This window comes from Rhinatrema bivittatum, chromosome 7 (assembly GCF_901001135.1).
Source record: "Rhinatrema bivittatum chromosome 7, aRhiBiv1.1, whole genome shotgun sequence".
NCBI lineage: Eukaryota > Metazoa > Chordata > Amphibia > Gymnophiona > Rhinatrematidae > Rhinatrema > Rhinatrema bivittatum.
In genome coordinates this window covers 116002644-116029061 of record NC_042621.1, presented here as the reverse complement: position 1 = coordinate 116029061, position 26418 = coordinate 116002644, and the positions used below count along the sequence as shown (strand labels likewise).

Below are 26418 nucleotides of genomic sequence, written 5' to 3'. Positions count from 1 at the left end.
AACACCAACAATGTGTGTGGCTTGTTTTATTGGCACTTAGTAAACAGTTAATTAACACCCACAGCCTAGGAAGTTATCCCCCCCTCCCCTCAGAGAATCCTTCCAATCCAGGGCTAAAGAAAAAGTTTGAGTAATCTGGGAAAGAAAGACTTAGCCCTTGGATGTACTGCAGATTACCTCCAGCCGGGGCTTACATAATAGTATCAAGGTTTGCAACAAGGGGAGTGAGCCATGAGGAAAAAGATTTAGCATGCTCAGTTTAGCTTGTATATGATAGTTTTGTAGACCCTCAGGCTATTTAGTACACAGGCAAAGATGCTACAGTGTTATGGGTTAGCTAATAGCATATGATCGGTCTGAGAACAATTTCTTGGACATGAGCCAAAGTTTACTGCATAGATCATTTTGTGGAATTTTAGAATACAATACATACTACATTTTTAGCTCATGCACGCAAAAGAATTTTTTTTTTTTAGCATAAGCTTTAGTGGATAGACTCCCTAGTTTCTTAACCAGCAAAACGGGACATAAATAGTATTCTCCATTTTTCTGCACATGCAAATTGCCAAGGAGCCTATTTATTAAGCCATAGAAAACCAGCACATTCCTATTCTGTTTTACCATGAGAAAACCTTTACAGGATTTGCTAAACTGAGGTAAATCTTATATGAATTTTACTTCTGTTGCCGTTGCCAGGAAATTTGCACATTCCCAGCCATGGCAGCATGCAATGGTGGCTCCCCATTTTGGGTCTGCCATGTTACAGGAGCTGCAAGTCCATCAGGGGATGAGGGGAGGGGGGCTCCCCTCATCCCCTGATGGGGCAAAAGAAAGGCTGGGATCAGCTGGCACCATTTTGAATTTTGGTGCTGGTGGGGCAGGAGAGGCGGAGATTATCTCCAGGCTTAAGAAGCAGGGAGTAGATCTACCGGTAGGAGGAAGGTGGAGAGACCAGTGATGGAAATACTTTCAGTGGGGAGATTATTGCATGGATAGGGTTACCCTCAGGAGCAGATGGGCTTATTTCGGGGGGCTCTGGTATGAATATTTATGTGCTAGGTGGGTGGGTGGTTGGGGCCCTGGGAATTTATGTGCCTGTATGAGCCATCTGAGATTTTTTAAGGGGAGTTAGGGGGCTTACTATTGGGACTTGTGGCTCCTTTATGATGGGCTCCCCAGGATCATTGCCAGGCACCTTAGCCTGGAGATAATCTCGGGTGGAAAGTTAGCTGTACTTCTTGAGGTGTAGTTAACTTTCTTGGAGTAGCACAGTGTGCAAAGTTTTTTTTGTGAGCTGCACTACTTTGTTGACCTAGAAATGAGCTGCTTTGCATGCATTCGTATGCTACACAGCTGATTACCTGCAGTGTGTTGCACCTGATTTGCTGCATAGAAATAGCATAAGGTATTCTGTGCTATTTGAGAATAATGTGCCCCATTTCAAAATAATGAGCAATAACGTACTTTTACATGTGAAATATGTGGAAATCGGTGGTTAACCTTCACAAACGTACTAGCACAGCTTAGTAAATTGACCCCCACATCTCCATTTTGTTTTCTGAAAGAGAAGCAATATAACCTTGCAGTTCTTTAAGATTCTCAAATATTCTGGTCTGATTATTCACAGTGACTTATTTTTGCTGGATAGAGCAATCTAAACCTTGCTTTCTTATTTCTTAGATGCACTCATATTTCCAGAAACAACTTCCTTTTCTATGCTGTGACAATTATATTTCCTTTCCACACTAGAGGTACCTATGCCATAACTTTTTTCAGGATTTCCAGTAATTGAGGGTATCTCAAGATACGAATAAACCATTGGTCTCAAATATTTTTGTTGCTGGTATTATGGGGAGGCACTCTGTGTGCTTGTTCAGTCTTAAAGTCCTTCATAAACTGAATTTCCAGTAGCATTGACAGAAATGGCTCCATAAATTTCAATGGATCATCATCTAGAGTCCCCAAAATAATCAGACTGGAGATGCTAACAATAGGAGTCAAGCAAATTCCCTTCTTAGTTCAGCAGTGATTTTGACTTTGTCCTCAGACATGCCAAGTCTCATGTATTAAGTGTGAAGCTTATATAACTGTAGGGTGTGTCACACACATATATGCAGACATCATGAGCCTCGTGCATCAAAGTCTCTGGGAGCAGAATATGGCTGGGGTATGCAGGTCCCACCAAAGTGTTTTGAGAGGCATGTTCCATCAGAAATGTTAATGTGATATTCTCTGAGGTCTGTGTACTGAATGGAAAACTTCTCTTTGTATGCTTTCCAACATATAGAATGGGATCAATGTTTGTCTGTCTGCCCATCTGTAGGCACAATAACTCTCTGAAAAAAGGACAAAAATTCACCAAATTTAGCATAGAGGAAGAAAATGTTGAAAGATTTTGAAAAACAGAAACATTTGTTCAGTAAATTCAGAGAACCAAGCCTCTAGAAAAAAGCCGCACTGCTTTCTATAGGAAAAAGTTAGAAGCTGCAGAATGTTGATCAGCACTCCATTCCAAAAGCCCCACCTCTTCCATCCTTCCAGCACTTTGGCACAGAGCAACACATGCAGACAGAGACAGGGAAAAGAAACTAAAGAACATGGTGAAGGATGGCACTAAAAGACACCTTCAAAGTCACCTTTTTCACACTTCCAAAATACATATAAGCACCCCACAATCCTCCCCCACCTACATACACATCCATAACCCCACCAAACACACACCAGACAAACAAGCACCCCACACATTCCTATGCACCCTACTACAGACATCACACGCATAGCATGCACACATACACATATACACACATGCCCTCAGTATACTTACATACACTGACACCTACATAGTTGTCACATAGAGGCAGGGAAAATAACTGATGCAGCAGGGGAAGTAGCTGAGAGCTACCTTCCAGATCATCTCCCCTCAAACCTTTCAAATCACACTCCCCCATACATACCCTAGACACACGACAAATTGCACATACATACCACCTACACTCCTTCACAACCCCAACTATAGCCCCTGACTCCACACACGCAGCCATGCCTCTGAAACACATACCCCACAATCCCCTACACACAAAATCCTGCCACACACAACCTCCCACACAAACCCCTACCCACCTAAACACATATACACATCTCCCCCACACATCAACATCTACACACATACCCACATATCCTCTGAACACAACTTTCACATCCCCAAACACATCCTATCCACAAACCCTCCCACATAAATACAATCCCCCAAAATACACTCCCTTCACACATACAATCTTCTATCTATACACACTCTCACAACCATACCACTACCTAAACATATGCCAAAACCCTCTACACACAACTCCCACCCACACAAACCCAGACCCATCCAAACACATATACACCCACAGCCTTCTGACATCCACCCATACCTTCCTGCTCCCCCATACTTCCCCCAATGCATACATACCTGCAACCCCTTTTCACAACTCCTCCCACACACACACATCATCCACACATAATCCTCCCAAATGCCCACACATTCTCCTTCTACAAATGTATGTTAGAAAGCATTCCCAAAGTCATGCCTCTGCATGCTTTCCCTGTTTGTTACACATGGGATTAAGGAATTACAATTTCAAATAAGAAAGACAACACCTTCATGGGGTGGGGGAAACGGGACATTTTTCAGGAGCAGACAATTGCATCAGTGACCTTATGATCAGGATACTAAAAGGCACATTCAGAACAATCCAGGAATCAATGACATTTGAAGTTAAAATGATGAAACGGAAAGTTAATTTTTAAAAAAATCACTACCAGAAATAATTCTACTGCCTCCCTGTCATCTTGATATCACTCTAAGAAATCAACTCCCCCTCCTGCTCCCATCCTTTACACTTTCCCCTTCATACTACCTTTGGAATGTAATCTGCGATTCACTTATATTTTTTGCAATGTCATCTTTCACTCTGACCTGCTCATTTTGTTTATATCTGAGGAAGGGCATGTTAACTTTCAAAAGCTAATCAAGAAATGTATTGTTAGTTCAATAAAAAGGTATCACTTTATATATATATATATATATATAGGTTTACTGACCTTTATTTCCATGCAATAAACCAAAGAGAGTTAAATATCATTTTGTGCTGTTCATTGTATTTACAAAGCAATACAGCACTCAAAACCTTCCAGATTTATATTCCAAACACATCACCTGAAACTTCTCACTCTTTGTTCTTCAAACTCGGGCAATGGAGGGGTAAATCTCACTGTTTGGAATGGACTGCCCTTGGCATCTCTCCATTCTGCAGCAGTCTCACAGTAATTTACAACAAGTCGGTCTTTTCCGCCAATTCCTCTATTCTCTTTTGAAATAAAGAGAATTCCATTCTAACTGGAGCTATCTTCATTTTAATTTCTTAATTTGCCATCATGATTCACAGTACTCCTCACCTTTAGGGATTGCAGCTTCTTAATGGTCATGGTAAGGGAGATTTCAGTTTCAATTTTTTTGCCAGTGGTCATTTTCAGTGATGATGGAGACTCCTGTTTGGACTTTAAAACACACTGTCCCATTACAAAAGCTGCTTCTTTTTGCCCAATTTGCCATAGTTTCTCTTGAGATAAGTATCTGAGAGACAGAAGTTTTACTTGCAGGGTTTAATAATTTTTATACTTGGGACCTTTTGAGTGCTTCTTATCCTAAGATTAGCGTAGATTAGTGGAAGGGTGTATGTGTGTGTGTGACTGTACAGACTTTTTCCCCCTTCCCTCCCTCACAAATAAGTTATCCCTGATATGACAGAGTTATAGTCCCCTTATTCCTGATTTTCTGCCGGTAATATATCATAGTGCTAGAACACTCTCTCCCTTCTCATAACAGTATCCCCAATTATGATGTATTTAAAAGAAAGATGTAAAACATGGCAGTGATTCAGGGTCTCCTGCCACCAGCTCCTTCCTTCTCTGCTCTGAATTAGATCCTGGCTCCAAGCTCCAGCCATTCCTATTGCATCCAACTCCTCATGACACTCTAGCCAAAATCTCCTTATACTACTACTATACAATCTCTACTGCTCTCAGGGCTGCTGTAACTGTGGGTCCTACACTGATGTAGCATCTCTACTGTTTCCTGGGACACTCTGGCCAGAGATTCCATAAGTCATTGTGCCATAGATCCAGAAAGCAGGGCCCTCATTATAGATGAGTAAGATGGATACCTGCCTGGGGTGCCAAGCTAAGGGCTTTCTAAAGAGGTAGAAATTCAGGGTGAGCTACATACCATCACCTCTTTTCTATCTCCTTCCTGCCTACCTACCCCCTCCCCCCCCCCAAATAAGCATTTTTATGCTCCTTGGGGCAGGAGATATGTAGCCAGCCTGGGGAGCCTTGTGTACCTATCCCATCCCCAGTCATAACTGGTCTGGCTAATGGTAACCAACATTATTATTTTACTTATTTATTTATTTTATTAATATTCCGCTTTTTCAGGCACGCAAAGCAAATTACATTCAGGTACTGTAGGTATATTATTTATTAAATAATCATAATGGGAGGAGGAATAGCCTAGTGGTTAGAGCAGTGGACTATGAACCAGGAGATCAGGGTTCAAGTCCTGCTGTCACTCCTTGTGACCTTGGGCAAGTCACTTTACCCTCAATTGCCTCATGTACAAAAAACTTAGATTGTAAGCCCTCTGGGGATAGAGAAATACCTACAGTACCTGAATGTAAACAAATTGAGATCAAATGTCAGTATTCATAATAAAAACAATAAATTACAAAATAAGACAAGGGTACTACAATAATAAAACACTGAAAACAATATTGCAATACAAACTATGGGGATAGGAGCTGTGCAGCCAATTAGGAAAGGGGAGGATTGCAATAAGTGCCATATGAGAGCAGAACTAAGTGCTGGAGGGTGGTTGATTGACAATGACAACTGTTGCCAGGGATGTGATGCTGTCCGATGACAATCCTGCTAGCACATGCCAGAGACATAGTACTCAGAGATTTCAGATATATCTTCAGAGACATATCTGCCAAGCAAGGGTGTCCATTATAGGTGGAATAGAAATTCTTATAAATAAATAAATTAATTTTAATTTCAATTAAATCCCAGAGTTTCTGAGAAAACCCCCAGAAAGTTCCCAGCTATGCTGTTTTTTTCGCTTCTTTATCAGAGAGCAGATCTCTCACAATGTTAGATGACAACAAGTTCTTTAGCACCCTTGCCTCCTCAAAGCAAAATGTTCTTTATATCAGGAATTCCTGTCAGAAGGGTTAACAAGGATAAAATCAGGGATTTTCTTTGCTACCCAGTGTATTAATGGTCCCATTTTCTAATCTATTTATATGTATTACACCCAAAATACCTACTTACAATCTACCTCAGATCAATCATAAACATATATTAAGTTGTATTTGTATTTATATATTATCTACATGCTTAATGTTCTTATTTTCATTTTTTATTGTAATTCACCTTCAGGCCAATACAGAATAGAGATGTGAATCGTGTCCTCGATCGTCCTAACGATCGATTTCGGCTGGGAGGGGGAGGAAATCGTATTGTTGCCGTTTGGGTGTGTAAACTATCGTGAAAAATCGTTAAAATCGTGAGCCGGCACACTAAACCCCCCCTAAAACCCACCCCGACCCTTTAAATTAAATCCCCCACCCTCCTGAACCCCCCCCCCAAATGCTTTAAATTACCTGGGGATCCGGCGGTGGTCCAGAACGGCGGCGGTCCGGAACGGCCCCCTCAATAGAATCGTGTTGTCTTCAGCCGGCGCCATTTTTCAAAATGGCCACCGCAAAATGGCGGCGGCCATAGACAAAAATGATTCGACGGAGGAGGTCGTTCCGGACCCCCGCTGGACTTTTGGCAAGTCTTGTGGGGGTCAGGAGGCCCCCCCAAGCTGGCCAAAAGTTTCCTGGGAGTCCAGCGGGGTTCCGGGAGCGATTTCTCGCCGCGAATCGTTTTCGTACGGAAAATGGCGCCGGCAGGAGATCGAGTGCAGGAGGTCGTTCAGTGGCGGTCCGGAACCCCCGCTGAACGACCTCCTGCAGTCGATCTCCTGCCGGCGCCATTTTCCGTACGAAAACGATTCGCGGCGAGAAATCGCTCCCGGAACCCCGCTGGACTCCCAGGAAACTTTTGGCCAGCTTGGGGGGGCCTCCTGACCCCCACAAGACTTGCCAAAAGTCCAGCGGGGGTCCGGAACGACCTCCTCCGTCGAATCGTTTTTGTCTATGGCCACCGCCATTTTGCGGCGGCCATTTTGAAAAATGGCGCCGGCTGAAGACAACACGATTCTATTGAGGGGGCCGTTCCGGACCGCCGCCGTTCTGGACCACCGCCGGATCCCCAGGTAATTTAAAGCATTGGGGAGGGGGGTTCGGGAGGGTGGGGGATTTAATTTAAAGGGTCGGGGGTGGGTTTTAGGGGGTTTTAGTGTGCCGGTTTTCCTGCCCTCCCCCTTCCCCCGATTTACGATTTTTTAACGATAAATCGGGGGAATTGGTATTGTATCGTGGCCCTAACGATTTTTTGACGATTTAAAATATATCGGACGATATTTTAAATCGTCAAAAAACGATTCACATCCCTAATACAGAAAAGCATGCGGGAGAGCCGGCGAGCACCCGCTTTCCCGGCGCACGCACAGGCCACTCTCCTGTGCATGCGATTCAGGAGGGTGGCCTATGCAAATTAGGGACCGCGGTAAAAAGAGGCGCTAGGGACACTAGCGCATCCCTAGCGCCTCTTTTATGACAGGAGCGGCGGCTGTCAGCGAGTTTGACTGCTGACGCTCAATTTTGCCGGCGTCAGTTCTCAAATCCGCTGACAGCCACGGGTTCGGAAAACGGACGCCGGCAAAATTGAGCATCCGTCTTCTGACCTGCGGGCCGCGGGCCGATTTTAAAATTTTTTTTAAATTTAAAATTTTGTTTAAATTTTGGGGCCTCCGACAATATCACTATGATATTAAGTCAGAGGGTGTACAGAAAAGCAGCGGCTTGGCTGCACATTTTACTTTATGTATCGCACGGGATTAACTAATAAGGCCATCAACATGCATTTGCATGTTGTGGGCGCTATTAGTTTCTGGGAAGTTGGATGCACATTTTCGACATGCTATTACCCCTTACTGGAAAAGGGGTAAAGCTAGCGGTCCAAACTCGAGCTAACAGTGCACTCTACCGGAGCGCGCTGTACTGTATCGGCCCACTTGTGATTAACTTAGGAAAAAGTGGAATATCAATTGTCCATAAATAAATAAATAATTGAGATCAAATATATTCATCCCCAAGGTTGTACGGGGATATCTCTTTTGCATGGCCTTCACTTTTCAAGCCCTATGTTTCTAGTTAGCTGAACCCTCTCAAAAGCATCCTCATTTTAGTGTGATCACGCTATTTAGCTTGCCCTTGCTAAGTAACATGCTCACTTTAGTAAGTTAGCAAGCGCTTGCCAAACGAACATGCAATGCTATTCAGTGTGAGCTTGGTAACCCATCATTTGCACGTGATCCTTCATTTGCATGTACGGCCATGCAAAATTTTGTGTGCTCATGCTAGCTTCTTTTCAGACCCCTTTAATGGGTGCAGTAAAGTCTTCCTGCATAGCTCACTATTTTTAGTGTGCACAAGAGGGAATTAATGTGCGCGTTAAAGTTTATTGCATAGGCCCGGTCTTCCACTATTGAGTGTGATCTTAAAAAGTGCCCTTTCTTTATACAGTCTTTGGGCATGAGGGATGCCAAGTTGATTAGTTGTATAATTAAAATATTGCTCCTTAGCAGTCTAACGAGGGAATCAGTTAAATTTCAATGTCTGGAATTCTAAACAGTCCATGTGTTTCATTTTAGGAATGCTCTTATGCTTTCAGATTTCCAAATACTGATAAAGTCTCAGTTTCTCAAAAGGAAACATAATAGTTTTTGAAAATAATTTTTTAACCCTCCCACCCTAACCTTTCCCCCCTTCCACATGCTTGCATTTTTGTAGATTATGAAACATTCTTGAAAATAACCTGCATCTCCTAGAATACAGGAAGTGACCCTTCTTTTATAGTTAAACATACAGTACTGTCGAAGTTTCTAGAATTACGTGACTGCCCAAAGACTCATTTACAGAGACAATTCATGCTGTTGTCATGACAACCTATTCCTGAACTGCCCTGACAAGTTTTTCCCAGGTGTAGCTCATTTGCCCCCACTCTCCAGATAATCCTTTTGTCCTGTTAATGATCTTGTCCAGTGAGGTTTCAACAGGATAGTGCCTGAAGCTCCCGCCGTTGGTTTCTTCTGTGTGACCCATTGAATAGGCCTCCCTTGTTGGTGCCAGTATGTCTACCTGCTCAGAGACATTTTGCAAGTCATGCTCAAGTCACTCAGAGTTCATTCAGCTCTGACAGGCCACAGAACAGCAGAGGCGTCTGGGTATTTTCCTTCTCACTGTTCTGTCTTCACCTCTGGTACTTGGGTGTGCCACCTTTACCATTGAAGGTGCCACAAGAGGGAAATGAAGAATATGCCTGATCAGACAACCAATATTGAGAAGGAAAATACCCAGACGCCTCTGCTGTTCTGTGGCCTGTCAGAGCTGAATGAACTCTGAGTGACTTGAGCATGACTTGCAAAATGTCTCTGAGCAGGTAGACATACTGGCACCAACAAGGGAGGCCTATTCAATGGGTCACACAGAAGAAACCAACGGCGGGAGCTTCAGGCACTATCCTGTTGAAACCTCACTGGACAAGATCATTAACAGGACAAAAGGATTATCTGGAGAGTGGGGGCAAATGAGCTACACCTGGGAAAAACTTGTCAGGGCAGTTCAGGAATAGGTTGTCATGACAACAGCATGATGTGTCTCTGTAAATGAGTCTTTGGGCAGTCACGTAATTCTAGAAACTTCGACAGTACTGTATGTTTAACTATAAAAGAAGGGTCACTTCCTGTATTCTAGGAGATGCTGGTCGTTTTGAAAGACAAAGGGCACCCAGTATCCAGCATCTCCCAAGAACACTTACAATGCCAAATAAAATTTACTTTATACCTTTTACTGAGTCTAAGTGTTCTTGTGTCCCTGGCCCTAAGTACAGAAATTTATGTACAATCTCTAATTTTTTAATTATAAGCCTGTGTCTAGTTAGTATGTTCCAATAGCAATGGGGCATCCTATTATATTTTTTGCAATTTACTCTTGTACAAATATTTCCAAAATAATACTACTCATAGGTGAGTAGTATTACAGGTATGCTTGGGTATCTTTGAGGAAAAGAGATTCATCAACAAATGCTTTGAAATTCATTTAAGGTTTGTCATCAAATTCAAATAGAGTGCAGCTTTTATACTGAGGACAGAAACTGGATCATATATTTTGCCCATAACAAATCGTCCTTAAGAAAAAAAACTGAACAATTCTTGCACAAGATATTGTGTCCTTTTATTAAAGAGACATCCTTAAAGCAGAATTATGTCCCTGAACCTCTGTATGTCACTGAGAGGGATGTGGTTTCATAAGCTCCAATAACTCACCTCCTGATGAATCCCATGGAGTATTTTTTTTTTTTATTTACTTTCTCTGGCTATTTTTTATAAAACAAATAGGAAAAGAGGAGAGGAACAGAATACATGAATTTCCTAATTCCTACCTCCCAGCACTGTTTTAGTTTATAGGGCAGGGATATATATGCTATTCTATCAAGGTCATACTCAGAGACAATATTTGATGAAATTCATACCAAACCTTACTGGGTGTTTTTTGTATAATGAAATCCAAATGGGAATGATAGTAGCACCTGTCTTGTCACATCCCAGGTGGGGATTCCCTGGACAATCATATTCAGTCATGTACAGAGAAAAGAGCAATGGTAATAATGAATCCGCATTCTCTTGAGTATCACAAAATTCATTTCATCCCTGAAAGTATACGGGATATGCTGTAAATATTAAGCTAGGCTAGGTTCTTTCAGCCTTCAGCCCTCTGTGGTTCTGTCCCCCTCCCTCCCCTCCAGCACCCATCTCTGATTGCTTCTTTCTCCTCTCCATTGCAGGTTACACCCAGGAGGACGTGTGCAGCTATGCCTCTCTCAGGAACCCCAGCACCCAACAAAAGGAAAAAATCCTCAAAGCTCATCATGCAGATACACAGTGAGGACACAGCTTTTGCAAATCCCAGAAATAATCTGTCTTTGTCTGGTCCTTCTCCTGCTTCTAACATCTCTCCAGCTGTTGATATCCGTTCAGCTTTCCCTCTCTCTCTGCTTTTCTCTTGCTCTGCTGAATCAGCACGTTCCCCTCTCCTGGCCCCCTGCAATGATGGAGCCATCTCCTGTTGCATTCCTGATCCGGGTGAGAATGACTCAATGGCATCAGCCTTATTAATTTTTTTTCAAAGCCCAGGTCACCTGTTGTGACCTGGGCTTTGTGTTTATAAATTCTTATTAGGATTCGAAGATCTTCAGATTTCCAGAGTCATTTTAAACGTCGCAGATTTTATTGATTTTAAAGATAAGCATATGACAAAAAACAAACAATATAATCTAATCCTAATGCAGAATTATATTAATCCATCAAAAAGGCATAATACAAGCCAGTGGGGTGGCTCAGTAGCAGGTGATGTGCACCATTATGCAGAAGACCTGAGTTCAAAGTCCATGGCCCACAGCCCCTAGCGGGAGGGAGCCTCAGCCATTGTTCAACAGTGACAGCTAGAGGCCAAAGTTATTCTATATTATTTTATATTCCAATAACATTCCATTAAATTTGATCAAAGCAGATTATAGTAAAAATATTCATAGCACAATAAAACTAACAAACATCACATAATAGAAAAATAAAATCATATTAAGCATCCCCATAAGCTTGTTTAAAGAACCAAGCTTTTAAAATGTTTCTGAATTTTAAATAATCCTCCTCCTCCTCCTTAGGTGAAGCATTCTACAGCAATGGACCATCATAGGAAAATTATCTTATTCTTGATTCATGTAATTTATCATTTTTATAAGAAGTCATAACCAACAAATGTCCTTCTGAGTGTAATTCATGTTGAAGGAACATACCTTTCTAGCAAGTTAGAGAGACAATAAGTCTCTCTGCTGTGGACAATCTTGTGTACTAATACTAGCACCTTAAATTTCACTTATAGATCAAAAGGGAGCCAGTGCAAAATTTTCAACTGGGAAGTAATTCTCCCTCTACAGCCTATACCTGTAATCATTCTAGCAGCTGCATTCTGAATCAATTGTAAAATTCATAAAAGTTTCTTGGGCAGTCCTAGGTATAAGGAATTGTAATAATCTATGAGGTCCATATTTAGACACTGTCCATCTAGCATAGTTAGCCAGATAAATTTATCCGGCTAACTTTGGAAGTATATTCAATAGTGAAACCGCACTATTGAATATAGCTGGCTATCTTAAAGTTAGCCGGCTAACTATAACCACCTAACTTTAGGGCAGCTCTTTGGCCTGACCAGACGTAGGGGGTCATTTTCCAATGCGATCGCACGCGAAAAGTCCCTTTTCACATCCGATCACTAAATCGGGGCGGAGTCCGCTCCGGAAGGGGAGGAGTCAGGGTGGACTCCGCGACAACTTTGCTGACAGCGAAAAGGTAAGGGCCCTTTTCGCTGTCACTAGCACACCCAATAGCACCACCTTTTATGATGGCGCTTTTGGTAGCAAAAGCCGGCCTGCCTCCCCGTCCCCTAGTTACCGCATGGTTTTCTAAGGTCTGCCCTTAGCTGGCTAAGTCATCCAGCTAACTCTGAATATTGGAGTTAGCTGGTTAGCTTAGCTGGCTAACTCAACTCCTCCCAGTTACACACCTAGAATGCCTCTAATTTAGCCAGATAAATTCTAGCCACCTAACTTATTAGGAGGCTAGAATTTAGCCAGATATGTGCCCAAATATTCATTTAGCCAGCTGACTTTCTATCAATTAAAACTAGTGCCTGCATGACCTATCTAAATTCTTCTCTGGTAATAAAATATTTCCAACGTTGAATCATTTGAAGATTAAAAAATGATAGCAATGCAACCTTTATTGTCTGTGCTTTAAAGGAGAACTTAAAGTCCTAACTTGGCATCCATATCTCTAGTTTCATTGAACACTGGTAAATTCACATTGTTAAGGGTCACAGACAGAGCTACTGAGGTAACCTGTATGGAGCGGCAGTTACTACTCTTAACAGAACACACGAGGGTATTGACCAGTTGAACCACATTTTTAGAGTTGTTTATCTAGCCACTACCATTTGTCATTCTTTATTAACTGTTTTTTCTGTTGTTAACCCGAAGTTGCTAATGTTAATCAATGTGATAGTTGCTCCTCAGATTTAATTGTATTTCGTTGTTATAAATGTAAACTGGAGTGAAGGCCAACACCAATACTTCGGTATATAAAAAACTTACAAACAAATAAATAAATAAATAGTTATTTAACTTTTAATAGATCAGGTTTCACTCTCTCTTTGCTAGTGTTTTGAAGTTCTCTGGCGCTTTCTCTGTAGTGTTTTCTGCATTCTGTGATTTTGTCATGAAAATGGACAAGCTCCATTTTAAGATATGTATGGTTGGGGCTGAGATTAAGATTTATTTAATTCAGGCACAAGCTAGCCAGGTTGTGAAGCCAACCAGGTAGTGTAGTCAGCTAGTTAGTGAAGGTAGTTAGATAGTTAGATCAGCCATCTAGTAAAGCCAGCTAGGAGGTAGTGAAGTAACCACTTTCAGCTTGCACTTCAGGCATGCATGAAGGGGCGCACAAAGGTACAAGCTCCTAAGTTGTGCTTCTTCGTGCATGCGCCAAGGATGCGCTCCTCCCGGCACAAGCACCTTCCTTCCGCGTTGCCACTGGGATTACCTCGCTGGGATGGTGGGCTCACCTCCCTGGTGCCTGTGTCCTCTTTTTTTCTTTCTTCTTGCTGCTTAGGGGAAGGAGTGCCTGCAGCGTGACTTCCCACTGTTCTTCCCCCCCCCCCCCGGTGATGGCACTCGGGCTGCCCGCCATTGCTGTGACCGGCAGGTCTGCTCCCTGCCTTCGGCATCGCTGCCGGGATTACCTCTCCGGGATGGTTATTTAAAAATGCATACAGCCTAACTTAAAACATCAGAATGTAGAGAACTAAAGTAACAAGAAGGTCAAGAGATACTAATTGATACATGATAAACAAATTAATGAGAGATTGTACTACGTACAGAATAATATGTGAAATGTATTTATTTTATTTTTGTACTTCATGTCTCATGTCCTGATCTTTAATTAATATGTATTTGAGAATTCAGTTGATAGATGTTAAGGTCTGTTTATGAATACTTCCTATGTAATCCATCATTCTCTGCTGATTTATACATATGAATGCCATTATTGTAAACCGTTGTGATCATTACATAGAATAACAGTATAAAATGTCTAAATAAATAAATACATTTATGACCCTTCCAATTAGACAGAGCTACCTTAAATGCAGTTGTCAGAACAATATATTAATTTGTTTCTTATTTGGATCAGAAATTGTGGTTAGTACACACCAGCACTATATTGAGAGTAATACCAGTATTTAGATTCAATAAATCCAGACTTCACTCATGACATTTGAGTAATATAAAGTTCTAAGTTTCATTGCTCAGAGCCAACATAACATTAACTTTCCCAGTAGATCTGCAGTCAGCCTGTCTTGAGGGATTTTTTTACTGTGGCACTTTCCTTTGAAGAACCATGATTAAATCTAAGTCATTTCCCCGTAATTGAGTGCTCCAGTTTGGGCCAAATATAGCATAAACACAGACATACTGTCCCCTGTCCTCATCTATGCTCCCACTATAGACACTTCTTTGGGGTGCGCGGTACTCATCATTTCTGCTCTCTTTTGAGCTTGCTTTTTTATTTGTCTGATGTGACATTCTGGGGCTGGCCCTGTGGCTCAGGTGGATCTGGGTTCAGATCCCCCGTCTGACAGTCGGTCAGTGCTGAACACACAGCTGAGGTGGCATATACAGGCCCGGGAGGGAGGGAAGATGAGTACCGTTAGAGTTGCAACCCCTTCTTGACAACAAATGGAGCTAAGGATGTGCCTCAGAGAAGGCTCCTCCACTCCAGCCCTGGAGGTGGAAAGGGGCTTCTTTGCTGCCCAAACAAGACCATCCGGGGTATTGTGACAGAAGGGACTGCTGCAGTGACTATAAAGCTAAGCAGAAAATATGGTTGGGTAGACTGGACTTTATCTGCTGTCATGCTTCTATGGATGAATGTTAGACTCTAACAGGTTGGCCTTGTGATTCAGGATTTGGATTTTAGATTTAACTACTTGCCTTTCCAAATCTGAGCTCAAGACAAGTTACAATTCAGGTTACAAGGAGGATATATCAGAGAAGCAGGATTCAAACCCTGGCTTTGCCAGGTTTTAGCCTGCTGTTTGCACCAGTAGGCTATTCCTCTCTGGTGCAGGAAACACACGTTTAGGTTTTCAGTCCAACGGTGCTAGTGTAAATCCAATGTACCATAGAGGCAGAGCCCTGGCAGGAGGGAAGATAATTGCCACCATGGCAGTGACACCTCTGGTCCAAGGAGTGATTGTGAGGGCAGTTCTCAGAGGAGCCTTCCCTCTAGCCCCTCTTGGCTAGCAAGGATGCAGGTGCTGCTCAGCATGCTGTTGAGAGTGGGATGTATGGGAAAAATGAGGGCTGCAACATTTGAACTCTATTGCTGTACCCAACAGAGGAGAATTTCTTTGCTCCCAACTATTCTGTATAGAAACATATCTTGAGACTCTTAGGGATAGATTTTAAAAATGTACGCCTGTGCGTACTTTTGTTTGCGCACCAGGCGTAAATAAAGGTACGCCAGATTTTAATAGATACGCGTGTAGCCACACGTATCCTTTAAAATCCGGGGGTCGGCGCGCGCAAGGCTGAGCAAAATCGGCAGAAATCGGAGCGGCCTTGGAAGGAACTTTCCTTCCACCACCCCAGTCCTATCTACCCCCCCCCCCTTTGTTCAAAAAGTTTCGCCTGCCTGAGGCAGACGTAACTCTGGCCGGCGCGCAATTCCCCGGCCCGGGAGCAGTTTCGGAGGCCTCGGCCACACCCCCAAAACGCCCCCGGGCCGGAACCATGCCCCCCAGGAAAGCCCTGGGACTTATGCGCATCCCGGGGCTTGCGTGCACCGCCGAGCCTATTCAACATAGGCTCGACGCACGCAGGAGGAGCTTGGGGCAGGTTTTCGGGGGGGTACGTGCGTATCTTACACGCGTACCCCTTTGAAAATCTGCCTCTTAGGGGGTAAGTTTGAAACAGCCTGCATAAATTAGATGGCAAATACTTGCATAATTTCTACTAGTTTTCTGAAAGCAGTTCTTGCTCCTGCATAGACAAATTCATTATGAACCTAACTAAAGAACTCAATATCACTTTACTTTCCAACATAGCCCAAATAAATATATCTGAAACATCTTCTTTCTACCCCCAAGTTTATATCCCTCTGGCACCTTGTGTTAACAGTGCTACCTCATCCCTGTATATCTATCCTACCTCATCCCTGTATATCTATCCACCCTGGACCATCTTAGTCAATATATGTGTGTTTAACTAAAATGAATGCTATATGAACACATCAAGTGAACGTAATTGTCTACCTATAACATTTATGTCATGATGTAAACCATTATGATCTTCACTTGGAATGATGGTATATACAATGGCTAAATAAATAGTTTTCAAAAGTAATTTTAATTTCTTTTTTTTGAACATTTTTCCATTGAAACTACCTGCACACATTTATACTTGCTAAATTGTGCACATCATTTTTACAGGAAATTTTAAACACATATTTTTGAAAATGCAAAAGTATGTGCATAAGCACAAATCCTTTCCAGTCCCGCAAATGCTTCTGTTCGGTCTGTGTAAATTTATACATCACCATGACAACCGTGCACAGGTTTGCCCACTTATCGGGCAGCAATTTAAAACAGGCCACTCTGCAGGAAGACACTGTTTTGCCCATGGAAATGTCTTTGAAAATTACCCTACTATTATGAAACTTAGAGCCCAAATGTGGACTGTTACATTCTTCTGCATATGTAGTTTTGGCTGCTGGACTCTGTCAAGGTGGCTACTAAAGAAAGCTTAAAAGAATTCATGTAGCTTTTTCTTTAGTAGCCACCTTGATAGAGTTTCCTATACACCACAAGTTGACATATATCATGCCTACTGGTTTCCCAGGAATTCTCATAACTGTCCATGCTGTGCTGTACCTATATCTCATAATGACTTCCTGTACATCTCTATGCTCTCCATGTGCCACTATAGTTTCCCATGTGTCTACTGTCTCTTATGTATCTATAGTTCCCATGGACTTTTATAAATTATAGGCATCTCTATGGTCTCCTATGCAACCATATGATTTTTAATATCTGTTTGTTTTTTTTATCTCCTATGCATCTCTATCATGTACCTTACACATTTATTATTCTATAGGCATCTCTGAGTTTCCCATGCTTGTATAATGTCTCCTATGCATCCCTATGGGCTTCCTTACTGACCTTTTATTAGTCATACATCCCTATTGAATTCCCACAACAGAGACTGAGACTCAGGAAAAGAGCATGTTAGAGCCTATTCCTTTGCTCTCTTCACTAAATAAACTGTATTGCAGCCAGAGTATGTTTCCTCTGCGGACAATGCATCAATAGCATATGATCAGGATATATTTTCTAAAGCTTATTTGGGACTCATGCACATAAAAAATAAGGAGCTATGAGCATAACTCACCCATCTTGTTTTTAAATGGATTTTCAGTGCCTAAAAATTTGCGTGTAAGTTCATTACATACAAAAATGTTGCCACAGATAAAAGAAGTGTTCTGATGGACATGTTCTGAATTTTATGTAACTTCAATTTTCAAAAGCTATGGGGATAATTTTCAAAAGGATTTACATGTTTTCCATATGTAAATACACTTTGGGCCAGATTTTAAAAGCCCTACGCACGTAGGTGGGGTTACGCGTGCCGGGCCTATTTTACAGAGGCCCGGTGGCATGTGTAAAGCCCCGGGACGCATCTAAGTCCTGGGGCTTTAAAAAAGGGGCGGGCAGGTCCGGGGGGGGGGGGGGGGGGGGGAGCGAGAGGCCTCCGGCACAGTGACTGATTGCTGCTGTGTCGGAGGATCACGTGCCAGCAAGTTGCCGCTCGTGCAACTTGAGCCTGTCCAGAGGCAGGTGCAAGAGGTAAAATAAAGGAGGTTAGGATAGGACTAGGGAGCGGGAGGGTTAGGGTTAGGGGAAGGGGAAGGGAGGTTAGCTTAGAGGGTTAGGAAGTTCCCTCCCAGGCAGCTCCGAAATCAGAGTGGTCTGAGAGGGAATGGGTGAAGGTCGTGGGCGTCGGCACGCGCAGGGTGCTCAATTGTGCACCCCCTTGTGTGCGCCGACCCCCGATTTTATAACATGCATGCACATGTTATAAAATCGGGCGTCCATGTGTGCACACCGGGAAGCACGCGCACATGGACGCCCACGCGTAGCTTTTAAAATTTACCCCTTTATGCATGCAAGTGCACTTTTGAAAATTGCCACAATATATGCCATTGAATTGTCAATAGATTTTACCCACATATAATGAGCTTTTGAAAATTGCAACTATAGAATGTTGCATGTACATGCCTAACTCCTTTAAAAATTCACCTGTATGTGTGTAAACTGCATGCTGTTTATACACACAACTTTACATCTCATTTTGCAACAGGTGAAATGATGCACATATGGTTAGTCACATAAATATTCAAGTTCAATTTATGTGGGTACATTATGATGGAAAACCAGGATGTTTTATGTCTGCTCAGACCTTTGCAGTAAGGTGCACTATTGACAAGGTAGCCCTTCATGTCTAGCATGTACAAGCCTTTTGTCCCAGTGGAACCCCAGTCTTACCACAGTCCTCTGTGCTGGGAGCCAACACATTAGCATATTATTTCATAACAGAATTTGACTGTAATAATAAATTACATAAAACATCTGCTCTGGAGCCCAATTTTTCTCTTTTATTTTAAAATGGGTTTGTTTTACCTCCTTTATAAGATGCCTCCTGAGGTGTGAGATTTGTGTTTTACAGCCTCCAGAGAAGGAGAGCAGGACTTGTCCAGCCTGAATCTAGGAAAGAAGATAAGTGTGCCAAGGGAAATCATGCTGGAGGAGCTGTCACTGCTCAGCAACAAAGGATCCAAGATGTTCAAACTGCGCCAGATGAGAGTGGACAAATTCATCTATGAGAATAATCCTGATGTGTTCTCTGACAGTTCCTTGGTAGGTTGCACCTAAATAAGCAGGTTGAGGTTGAAGGGAAGGGAAGGGGGAAAGTCACTTTCTTGACGGGGCAGAGGAGCTAGATTCGTCTATCATAGATCTAGGTTAAATTGCAAGACTTTTGTGGGGTGCTGAATGCTATATATTCCCCCTGACATTTCAAAAAGGGGTACATATGAGATGCAAGTGGAAAAACAGTCAGATCAGGCTTGAGGGAGTTAATGCGTAGGTATTTGAAAGGGGGAACACCTGTGATATATTTTGCCTCACTATTAATGGATCTCAACCTTTTTCTGGAGGGATACTGCTCTATAATCAACAAGCAGTTGTAACCTCTACATCCATAGGCAAGTGGAGAATATATTAAGTCTTTATTTTATTTTCTGTATAATGTACAAACTGGCCAAAAATACCACTGATATCTCCAGTGGCAAGCTCTTAGCAATGATACAATAAAGCACATAAAATAATGAGCTTTTCTGAGCTAGAGCTTGTGGATTTGAAGACTGAAGAATACAGGGGTCAAACTAAAAAAAAAAAGAAAAGCTCAGTACTTCACTTAGGTATTAGCACCTACATTTAGGGAGATTTTCAGCCCTATTTAGATATCTTAGAGGTCCATAATCAAAAGATATATGCAGATACAATAGAATTTTATGCATATAAATCTTACCCTTTAAATATATCCCCCCTTTGTCTGGGTAGGTTTGTTTGCACAAAATTTGTGTTGACAAAGTTACCTAACAAAATGGGGGTGGGGCTAGAGGTGGTGAGAGTGGGATAAAATATTTAACCAGATGGTGCCACGTGGGCCGATTTTGAAAGCCCCTATGCACACCTATACCAGGAGATACCTGTGTGGTTGCAACATGCGCATACCATGGGCTTTTTCAAAGGCCCATGGCCACACGCGTATCTCTTGGTATGCGAGGAAGAACCGGAGGAGACAAAAGGGTCAGGCCGTGGAGAACTGGGGTGGGGTCTGGGTGGGGCATGGACGGGCCGAGACAGTGCCATTAAGGCACTGTCCCATTGCTGTGCGTGCCGGGAACGCGGACACGTGCAACTTGCTTGTCGGATTTTAGGGGGAAGGGAGAGAAGGGAAAAGGCAGGCAGAGTAGATAGGGGGTTAGACTGGGAGGGAACTGGGAGGGAACTGGGGAAAGATCCTACAATCTCCCCCCCCCAGCGCGCACACCGATATAAAATCGGGCACGCATCTGTGCACAGGTAGGCAATTTTATAACATGCATGCATCAATGCGTCCATGTTATAAAGTTGGTGAATCCATGTGCACGCGCTGGGACAAATGTGTCACATTTGACCGGTTGCTAGGTAGGCCCATGACCAGCTGCACTCATCGCCTTGACCCTGGGCATCCTGCTGAAACACTGTGTGGCAGGGACACCGCTGAGATGCTGTCTCTTCTCCCTTGGCATGCCGGCCTTAGGTGCACGCACCTTAAAGGCTCTGCGGCAGGAAAAGCCCAAGCTGGCACCACATGATGACATTACCCCAGCAGGCTGCCTTCACAATAGGTCTCTTGCCATTACAGTCCATGTTGCTCAATGTACCTTGCTTCGCCCAGCCTTATTTTTTCCAACCTTGCCTGGTCTGTTCTTGTTCTCTCCTTGGCCTGCCCTCCTGGTATTGATCTCTTCCTTCGGACTTAGACTTGACTATGTTTGCCTGCCACCTGGACCTGACCTTAACATTAAATCTGACTATGCTTGCTTGCCACCCAGATCTGTCCTTTGCCTTGGATCTTACCATGGCTGCTTGCCACCTGCCCTGACCCAACCCTTGGTCTGCTTCTGGGATCTCTTGTCTGCTGCCTACCTTGACCTCTGCTTGTTCCTAGACTCTCACTTGCTCAGCCACTCTAGGGACCCACCTAATTCCTGCCAGTCGCCAGAACCCAAACGCTCAACCTGTTGTGGGAGGCAGCATAAGTGAAGTTCCAGTTGGTCCTGCTCTAGGGCGCATTTACCAGCAGTCAGTGTAGGCCTTGTAGGTTCACTTACGAGGCTACACCAACTACACCACCACAGCACTAAGGGTTCACAGGCACCCCACCCATCACAAAGGGGGTCTGCACAAATACCTGTGATAAAGTTATTTGGATAAAATTATCCAGACATTTTTTACCGGATATTCAGTGAAAAATCTCCCTGGATAATTTCTCCTGAATATCCAGGTAAGGTTATCTGGATAACTTTACTACTTGCCAGCTAAGGGGTGAATTTTAGAAGAGTTGTTTGTGTTAAAAAGCCCATGTATGTGAGAGTATGGGCCGAGTGTAAGCAACTCTTATTTTAAAACTGAAAAATGACATGAGTATATGTGCATCTACGCGCAAAAGAACATGCGAAAAAAAGGGGCAAGGCAGAGGCGTTCCTGGACAGGGCCAACATTTATGCACATAAATCACAATTTTAAATTCGGCGAATGCATTGCGCATAAGGCTGTTACTTGCGCATATTCACTTCTGTTCTTCATGAGGCGTAAGTTTTGAAAAACTTGCTATAGTCAAAAATTGACTTGGGGAGTGCAGGGGGAAGAGCCAGAGGCATCTTGATGACCCAGAGATAGACTGCTCAAACTGGTGGATTAAGTGGTCAAACTGGTTATTTCCTTCACACACGCATATTTTTAATGAACTCACTTGAGTGTGAAAAGCTGACAAGTCCTAAGGAAAGATACGCAAATAAATTTCCTTGTGTAACTGCTTAAAATTAGGAGTGCATATATACACACTAGGGGCCAGATTTTCAAAGGGTTACGCGCGCAAATCCTCAGTATTTGTGCCTATTTTGCATAGGCCTGGCAATGAGCGCAAGCCCTGGGACGCACGTATGTCCCGGGGCTTTGTGAAAGGTGCGGGGATGGGGCAGGGGCAGGGTGGGGCGGAGGCCTCCGGCACAGTGGCCATGCCGGGGATCGTGCGCCGGCACTTGGCCAGCGCGTGCAACCTACGCCTGCCCAGAGGCAGGCGCAACTTATTAAACAAAGGTAAGGGGGGGGGGGTTTTAGATAGGGCTGGGGGGCAGGTTAGGTAGAGGAAGGGAGGGGAAGGTGGGAGGCAGTAGGAAAATTCCCTCTGAGGCCGCTCTGATTTCGGAGCTTCCTCGGAGGGAACGGGGAAAGCCATCAGGGCTCCCCTAGGGCTCGGCGTGCGCAAGGTGCACTAGTGAGCACCCCCTGTGTGCGCCGACCCCGGATTTTATAACATGCGCATGGCTGTGTGCGCATGTTATAAAATCAGGCATACATTTGTGCGCGCCGGGTAGCTCGCACAAATGTACCCCGCGTGCGTAGGTTTTAAAATCCGGCCCTAGGTGTATTTTATATTATATGCATGCACTTGTACGGCTGATTTAAAATTTCAGTATATGTGTGCTCGCATGCTCATTTTAAAGTTACCATCTTATTGAGTTTTCAGCTGAAAAATTCTCCAAAATTTAAAATTTTGGGGGGTAATTTTATAATATCTTGCATATATTTGGGGGCAATTATACTCCTAAATTACAGCAACTTTTAAAGTAAATGTACACATACTTTTGCTTTGAAAATTATTCTACGAAAACGAGCCATACAAAATTATACCTGCTATGTTGTACACATGAGGGCAGATCTTTAAACCTGCGCGCGGGCGTAGATTTGTTCGCGCAACCCGGCACGAATAAATCTACGCCCGATTTTATAACATGTGTGCACTGCAGCGCACATGTTATAAAATCCAGGGTCGGCGCATGCAAGGGGGTGCACAATTGTCCAACTTGCGTGTGCCGAGCGGCGCAGCCTTCCTCCATTCCCTCCCGCCCCCTGCACCTTCCCCTCCCTTCCCCTATCTAACCCACCCCCCAGCCCTATCTAAAACCCCCTCCTGACCTTTATTGTGAAAGTTACATCTGTCTCTGGGCAGGAGTAACTTGCACGTGCTGGCAGGCTGCCGGCGCACCATCCCCCGGCCTAGTGGCTGTTTCGGAGGCCTCGGCCCCGCGCCCCGCCCATGGACCTGCCCCTGGAAAGCACCTTTTTTGAAGCCCCGGGACATATGCGCATACTGGGGCTTTCGCGTGCCGCCGAGCCTATGCAAGATAGGCTCGGCACGCGCCGGGGCAGCATGGGGCAGCTTTTCGGGGGTTACGTGTGTATGTTATGTGCATAACCCTTTGAAAATCTTCCCCATGATTTACAAAATTTAAAAGTATGCGTGTGAATGCAAACCCCTTTCAGGTTCTGCTCTCCAGAATGCCTCTCCCCAATGTAATTAAAAGGGTAAGGGTGTATGAGTGTAATTTTACGCATGTCAGTCAGGCAGTTTTGAAAAGGGGAAAGCACTGCGCTACCTGCAGAAGTCCCTTTCAAAATGACCCTCCCTATTTCATTTACCCAGATTTAAGATCCCAACTGCCTGACTTTTTTTTTTTTAATGCACTCCTAAGTTCCTAACCTCTTTTTCTCTGCCTAACTCTGCCTCCATTGCCACTCACTTTCTTGGCGCCTCAGTTTAGATGCTCAGCCCTAGTCAGTTTTCAAAGGGGCCAATTTAGTGCCTAAACCCTTTGAAAATGGATCCCTATGAGGCTGATATTCATAGAAAGCTGAGCACCTACATTTAGGCTTTTAAGGGGGGTCATTTTTCAAATTGCGATGGGCCGTTATCGCCTGCGTTAGGGCATTACCACATGCAATAGCGCCCTAACGCAGGCGATAATAATGACCACATCGTGGGGCTGAGTTAGGGCAGGGTTTGGGCGGGGTAAAAAAAACTTTTTATGCCAGTACCGCTGCGGGCGGTAATGTTTTACATATTATCGCCGTAGCGCCAGAAATAACAACACATTTTGCAGTGGTGCTATGGGGGCACGGCAGCAACCTTGGTGCGCAAAAACGCACCACCGCAGCGCAGCCGGCTGCACACTGTCATTCCCCCGCCTCATATTTATAGCAGAATGATAAATTGTACGGTTCGTTAGGTGCCTAATTTCGGCCGAAAATAGGAGCCAAAGTTTTCAGCTGAAAATTCATCTACATTCAGGAAACCAAAAGTCAGGACCATAAACTTAAGCCTGTTATTCGTTTGCCCACATTTAGGCTCCTATTGCTGAAAATCCATGCTAACTGCCTGCCCTAACTCCACTCCTATAACCAGTCACTTTTTAGACTCCTAAATGTAGGTGCCTAGTGAAATTAGGAGCTTAAATTTAGGTACTTAGCCCTAGTAAAAGGATCAATTTAGGAGGGCCTTACTCCCAAACAGCCCGATCCAGTAAAGTCCGTGGGAGAGCGGACTAACGCCCGCTCTCCCGGCGCGCGCACCGGCCCCTCGCCGGTACGCGCGATCCAGTATTTAAATTAGGCGACGCGGTGCAAACGAGGAAAAGGAGGCGCTAGGGACACTAGCGCGTCCCTAGCGCCTCCTTTTGGCCTGGAGCGGCGGCTGTCAGCGGGTTTGACAGCCGACGCTCAATTTTGCCGGCGTCGGTTCTCGAGCCCGCTGACAGCCACGGGCTCGGAAACCGGACGCCGGCAAAATTGAGCGTCCGGTTTTCGGCCCGACAGCCGCAGGCCGAATTCAAAATTATTTTTTTTTTTTTTAACTTTTTTTTACTTTTGGGGACCTCCGACTTAATATCGCTATGATATTAAGTCGGAGGGTGCACAGAAAAGCAGTTTTTACTGCTTTTCTGTGCACTTCCCTGGCGCCGGAAGAAATTAGCGCCGACCTTTGGGCGGCGCTAATTTCTTAGAGTAAAATGTGCGGCTTGGCTGCACATTTTACTTACTGGATCGCTCGGGAATACCTAATAGGGCCATCAACATGCATTTGCATGTTGAGGGCGCTATTAGGTGCCGCGGGTGGGCCGCGTGTTTTCCTCCCCTTACTGAATAAGGGGTAAGGGAAAACACGCGTCCAGAGCAGGGTGACAGTGCGCTCCGACGGAGCACACTTTACTGGATCGACCTGAAAGTTAGGCATCTTTGAAAATTGATCTCCATGGGACATATTTTTGTGCTTATAGGAAATATATAAATTTGTAAATGGGCGTTAATGAGGTACCTGCCTATCTCCAGTGTCTGATTCATGAATCATTTTCTTATTTGCAATTCTTAGATACATATATAGCTATATCTATATCTATATATATTATACAAAGCACATTCTTTGTTTATCTATAACTTGAAGCTTTTAGCTTCCTTGTTAAAGAAAAGCTCCAGACTGATGATTATTGCTGAGGAGAAGGCGGAGTGTAGCATCAGAAGTTACATTAAAAATGCAAGCTGCAAGCATTTGGGACATAGTCCATCATAGAGATGGAAATAGAAACGCATGTGGTGGATTCAATCATTCTCTTTAGGGTACCAAAATGGTGCAGTGGTGACATCAGGGCTTTGAGATGCTTGGAGGTCCCGGTTTCACGGGTGGATCACTTTTCACTGTTCTTCATGGCCTGAGTAGAAGAATCTGAAACACATGCAATGAGTGCCAGGTCTTATCAGAGACTTACCCCCTACCACCATCGATAACCTGGAAACACTCCTCTCCTTTTTGCTGTATCCCTGAGGTGGGGGACATTTTCCCCTATTACTGCAGACTGGTTGAGGTGCCCAAGCCTCAGTGGGAGGTGGTAAAGAGCATCCCCGGGTCATGGCTGCAGTGATGAAGGGGGTAGGGGGGGGGGGGGGAGTTGCTATCATCATTGAGGCTGAAATGACTGAGAAGCAACAGGAATGTTTTGACACTGAAAAGCTGACTTTATTCCCACTTTCGCTTTGTAGATTTCTTGACAGTTATCTCATTGTATCCCCACATGCCCCTAGGCGAGGACTACCCTGGCCAGGGTACACACTAGTGTTGGTCTGCGTGATGGAAAAGCATCATGGCCAATTTTCAAAGTTATGCACAGTTTCTAACTCTCTTGGGAGCTGCATGACCCAAAAAATGTCAACAAGCTTCAACAACTTAGCATAAGTTGCTATGGATTTTGTTGCAAGGTATAATAATAAAAAGATGGAAAAAAGGCAACCTGTACTACAGTAAGAGGAATCACCTATGTTGTGTCCCTGTTTTAAGTGTGTATGACTCAGAGTTCACACAGAGTCAGCAGGCTACTCTGAT

General features: G+C 43.8%; 1 protein-coding gene across 1 annotated transcript in view; it reads left to right on the top strand.

The window, feature by feature from the left end:
- Nucleotides 1-26418, top strand: part of MYOZ1 (myozenin 1) — an 80696-nt gene that overhangs the window by 31210 nt on the left and 23068 nt on the right. The window contains exons 2-3 of the mRNA XM_029608968.1: nucleotides 11053-11149; nucleotides 19102-19292. Of these exons, the coding sequence (XP_029464828.1) occupies nucleotides 11080-11149; nucleotides 19102-19292 (261 nt within the window). The 5' untranslated portion in view covers nucleotides 11053-11079. The remainder of the gene's footprint in view (nucleotides 1-11052; nucleotides 11150-19101; nucleotides 19293-26418) is intronic.